We start from the raw sequence: 5,542 nt of genomic DNA on the forward strand, positions 1-5,542 counted from the left end.
AGATGGCTGGATGGCATCACTGACTTGATGGACTTGAGTCTGAGTGAACTCTAGGAGTTGGTGATGGACAGGGAGGCCTGGCGTGCTACAATTCATGGGGTCGCAAAGAGTCGGACACGACTGAGCGATGGAACTGAACTGCATAATGAATGATGCTGAGGATATTTCATGTGTTTGTTCGCCATCAGTATGTCTTCTTTGGAGAAATGTCTGGTTAGGTCTTTTTCCCACTTTTCGATTGGGTTGTTTGTTTTTCTGGTATTGAGTTGTATGAGCTGTTTGTATATTTTGGAAATTAATCCTCTGTCAGTTGTTTCATTTGCTATTATTTTCTCCCATTCTGAGGGTTGTCTGTTCACCTTGCTTATAGTTTCCTTTGCTGTGCCAAAGCTTTTAAGTTTAATTAGGTCCCACTTGTTTACTTTTGTTTTTTATAAATTTGTAAAATTTGATGGATTTCGATTGCATTGACTCTAAAGATTAGAGCTGAACTGACAACTTTGTGATATTAAGTTGACCTATTTGTGAATATGGTACGTAATTTATTTAGGCCTTATTTGATGTAGTTCTATAAGATTTTATAATTTTTTTGTGTATAGTATACACATATTTTGTTTATATTTTTGTTGCTTTTGTAGATATTGCATTTATAACTATATTTTCTAATTTTTTATTGCTAATTCATAAAACTGCAACAGTTAATCATCTGTCAGCTCTATTCACCTATCATTTTTAATAATTTATCTATTAATTTTTTTGTTTTTTATGCAGATAATCATTCTTTGCAGAAAATAGCTTTCATTTTTTCATTCCTAGTCATTATACCTTTGTCTTCTCCCTCCCCCCACTTTTTTAATTGTGCTGTCTACAGACTCTAGAAAAATAGAATTAAAGTGGGGGGAAAATACATATTTTTTGTATTTGTGTATTTGTGATATGCTATCACATTTGTGCAATTGTGCCTGTTTTGGTCCTGATTTTAAAGGGAATAATACTTTTTCTAATCTTTTCTAATGTTTCTAATCTTTACCTATTTGAATAATGTTTCCTGGGGCTATTTTTGTAGGTTCCATTAATGATGTTAAGTAATTTCTACAATTCCTAATGAGTTCAAGGAATTCCTTACAATATCTAGTTCACTAAGAAAGTTTCTTAAAAATAGTTATGAATAGTTTTCAGTTTTATAGTTTTTTGCTCAATTATGATTATACATTTTATTTCTTTAATTTTTAATGAGATTAATATTTGTAGATGAAAAAAAATTAAAACAGTCTCCCATTCTTGAGCTAAACCCAATTTGTTTACTACATATTACTTCTTCCACACAATACTGGGTTCAGATTGCTAATATTTTGTTTAGGATTTTTGTATTTAAATTTATGAGTGTAATGGGTCTGGGTTTTATATTAAGTTCATAAAGATGAATTTAGATTGGATTTGCATTGACTCTAAAGTAATGTATGGAGCCCAGGAGGCTGTGAAAGTGGTGCTCAAGGTCTCAAAGGTCATGAACCTGTTGGAGCTCAGCCATGTTTGTCTGGATGGCGAGTGCAGCAGGGGACAGAGGAGGCCCTGGCACTCTCCCTTGGTCCATGGTATTTCCAGAGACTCCTCCCCTCCCAGCCTATAATTCCTGCCTTGTCTCACTCTTGCCCTCTGCCCTTGCCTGGGAGCTCCAGTGCCCCAGGGTCCTAGTGGCCTTGAGCTGAAGGCTCTGACTGATTTTGGGTGGCCTTGGTTAGCAGTAAGAGGAAGCAGGATGTCAGTTCCTTGACCAGAGACTGAAGCCAGGCCACAGTAATGAGAGCTCCAAATTCCAACCACTAGACCATGAGGGCCAGTGGCTACTGGAAAGGCCCTGGCTTGTCTGCTTTGTAGAAATGAATTTCAACAAAGAGATGGAAAATGGTGAAACAAGTGTTTATTAGGAAGTAAAAAAAGTACGTGTGAATAGGCACACATGGATGGGGTCAGAGAGAGTTGTGCTTCTGTGTATTTTATATGGGGCATTTCTTCTGGGTTTCCTCTGGCCAATCATCTTATTTTGCCTGGCTCTGAGTCTGTATTTGGTATACCTCAGGGTCCTCCACTCTTAGCCAAGGTGGATTCCAGTGCAGAGGCCTGTGGGAAGCTTGACACCATCTATTATGGGGTGACACCCTCTCCCTTTTTAGGCCCCCAAGAGCTTTTCTGTGCATGGATGGCTGGAAAAGTCTCCTTGACCTCAAGAGTTGAGAAATATGTATTTTCTTTATCTTTTATCTGGGCAGGTCTTGGCTCCTCTCTGCCCCTGTTATTTTGTTTATCTTGGAGTATCTGCCCACAGGGGATTCCCAGGAAGCTCAGTGGCAAAGAATCTGCCTGCCAATACAGGAGATGGAGGGATGTGGGTTCAGTTCCTAGGTTGCGAAGATCCCCTGGAGTAGGAAATGACAACACACTCTCGTACTGTTCCCTGAACACTTCCATGGACAGAGGAGCCTAGTGGGCTATAGTCCATGAGGTTGCTATATTCCAAGAGTTGGACTCAACTGAGCATCCGAGCATATACGCACACATCTGTCCACAGGGAACAGACTTTAGGTCCTCAGCCTGGGGCCCATCTATCTTCTGCTTCATGGTCACTGCCAGGTGGAGGGTGGGTATTTATTAATAGAAAGACTAGAGTATCTTCTAATGCCCTCCTGTCTCCAGTTGTCATACTAGAGGAGGGGAAAGTATGAGGAGCTTAGAAGTTGGGGGTGGTGTTCGTGAAGGTATTCTGCTAACTAGAAGAAGCAGCCTCAAGCAGTGGGCTCAAACCTTTCTCCAGCATCTCTCATACAGGCAGCTCAGGCTGCTTCTCACAAGGAACCAGTGGACTGATGCCCCCTAGAGGGCGGGGTGGTCATGCAGCCTAAACAGCCCCCATCCCTTTTAGGGTGCTGGATGAGAAAGGAGGGTCTGTGGAACCAGTGCTTCCTCCACAGTCTCCTTTCATGCCTGGTAGCTCCTCTGACACAGAGACAGGAGGGTTCTGTAGACCAGGAGTTGGGGGGCTCCTGCTCAGAAGCTGGTTTATCTTTAGCACCTGGCTTACCTTTACCAGGAATGGGCTCCTATGAAGTCACCATTCTCCAGTTTCCCTTTCTCCTCTTTCTGTCTTCACCAATTCACATGGGGACATTTCACATGAACACTCAGACATTTACACATACAGTGACTTTTTTCATATACATATATTTTTACAAAGATACATGCTGATGTACACTGATGCCTTCCCTATGCAAAAATACACAAACTTCCATAGCACACTTTCATGAGCATGTGGGGAAACAAGGATTCACTCACACTGCACGAACACCCACACACACACAGAACACAGCCTTGCACACTTATATAGCTGGGCACAAGCACACCACACATGCATACATGCACAGGCACACATACATACACACACTCACATACACATACTTGAAACGGGCCCTCTCCATGTTGCTAGAAGTATAATCTTCAGAGCAGAACACAGAAGATAAGAATAAAGGACAGAGGCCAGCGTTACTCTCTTTTTATTCCCATCTCACTACGTAACACCCCACTTGTCTAGCACAGATTATGGACAGGAGAGCATGTGTGCCACCTACAGGAGAGTCAAGAAGGGGCAACAATGGCAACCATGACCAGCTTCTTCCGGTGTCCATGCCCAGCTCAGGGAGCCCAGACTCATCTCCCTGCCCCAGCTGGGAGCTGAAGCTGGACTCTGTCGCAGTGAAGGCTGTATTTGATCCATGAGAAGAGCCCTCCAAGGTCCCACCCAGAGTGGCACTACAGGGGTCAGCTGGCATAGGAAAGATAACCCTGGCCAGAAAAATGGTGCTGAACTAGACCACTGGCACCCTGTACCCAGGCTGGTTTGATGATGTCTTATATGTGAGCTGTAGAGTGGGTCCTTTTATGTGGCCCTGCTGGCAGAAGGCAAACTGGACCAGCTCCTCCTCTGGTGTTGTAGGGACAATCAAGCAGCTGTCACAGAGCTTCTGAGGCAGCTGGAGTGGTTCCAGTTCATCCTGGATGGCTATGATGATCTGCAGGGGCCCTTGTGCAGAGAGGTTGAAGAGGCCGAGGTCCAGTCTCATGGAGTACGTGCTGCACCCTTGAATCAGGAGGACGGTACTGCCGAGGTCCTCCCTTTTCATCACCATCCAGACCCTGGCTTCATGGAATCCAGAGCCCTTGCTGAGACAACCACACTCTGACCACATCCTTAGAGGTTTCTCTGAGGACAAGAAGAGGAGTTATTTACGCTCGTATTTCACAGATGAGAAGCAAGTTAGAAATGCCCTTGACATTGTGCAAGCAAATGATGTTCTCTACAAAGCATGTCAGGTTCTAGGAATTTGCTGGTTGTCTGCTCTTGGCTGAAGGGCAGATAGCAAGAGGCAGAGAGGTCTCAGAAGTGCCCAGCACAGTGCCCAGTCTGTACTGTGGTGTAATGTGATCAATTGCAGCTTAAATAAGTAGTGGTTTCACAAATTTTGAGAAACTTCTCAAATTTCCATGTTGGAAATGAGCCAAGGCTTGTCACAGACCTTTAGTCTTGGAGGCTGTAGTGTGACTTGATTTAGCTCCACGCTAATAACATATCATGACTATCCCCAGAGGTGCCTTTACCTGACTTTTCTTACTGGAAATATCAGTCAGTTCTAAGTGCTAACTCATAATCTCTTTTTTCTGCTTTGGTTCCCTCTGTAGAGAAAAGAAGAAAAACGGAATTCTAGATGTAGATGTGGTCAGTTCCCAGCTCTCATTCTATTTTTTAAAAAAATCTATTTATTTATTTATATATTCATCAGCCATACCACCTGGCATGTGGGACCTTATTTCCCCAACTATGGATTGAATCCACGTTCCCTGAATTGGAAGTACAGAGTCTTAACCCTGGACCACCAGGGAAGCCAGCCAGCCCTCATTTTACAGATGAGGAAATTGAAGTTCAGTCAGGGGCCCCATCAAGTTCTGGGGTTCCTCAGGCAGCTCTCTAGTCTCCCACACCTCAGCCCATGGTGTAGAGCAGAGGTGCAAAGACTGTCCAGGCGCCGCAAACCTAACCCCATTCAGCAGTCGCCGAGAGCCCCAGTGCAGCTGAGAGTTTTGACACTGCCTCGGACCCTCAGACATCCCTCTTTTTGCCTTTCACACAGTTTTATTGCTGTTATGACTCCTCACAAGTTGAGTTCATGTGGACCAGTTCCAGAAAGCTGCTGGACATGCTCAGATATATGAATCCAAGTTAACTCAGGCTTGAGTGATCAATGTGGGACTCCATGACACTCATTATTATGAACTCTTCTTCACACGGAAAGTTTGGTGGCTCCACATTTGATAATTATATACATACCTGTTGAACACATAGACTGTGTGTATATACAGAATCTGTGTAAGAAACTGCATGTGTGTGTGTGTGCTTGCCCAGTTGCTTTAGTCGTGTCCAACTCTTTGTGACACTACGGACTGTAGCCCGCCAGTCTCCTCTGTCCGTGGGATTCTCCAGGCGAGAGTACTG

The 5,542-nt window shown here is 43.8% G+C and overlaps 1 protein-coding gene across 1 annotated transcript; it reads left to right on the forward strand.

Moving 5' to 3' along the window:
* Positions 1-1,389: 1,389 nt before the first annotated feature.
* Positions 1,390-4,412, forward strand: NLRP10 (NLR family pyrin domain containing 10). Its single transcript, XM_061439565.1, is given in 5 exon segments — positions 1,390-1,622; positions 3,587-3,921; positions 3,924-4,079; positions 4,081-4,381; positions 4,384-4,412. Coding segments are annotated over 5 exon segments (1,023 nt in total). The 5' UTR covers positions 1,390-1,420.
* Positions 4,413-5,542: the final 1,130 nt, after the last annotated feature.

The sequence above is a fragment of the Bos javanicus genome, chromosome 15 (genome assembly GCF_032452875.1).
Source record: "Bos javanicus breed banteng chromosome 15, ARS-OSU_banteng_1.0, whole genome shotgun sequence".
NCBI lineage: Eukaryota > Metazoa > Chordata > Mammalia > Artiodactyla > Bovidae > Bos > Bos javanicus.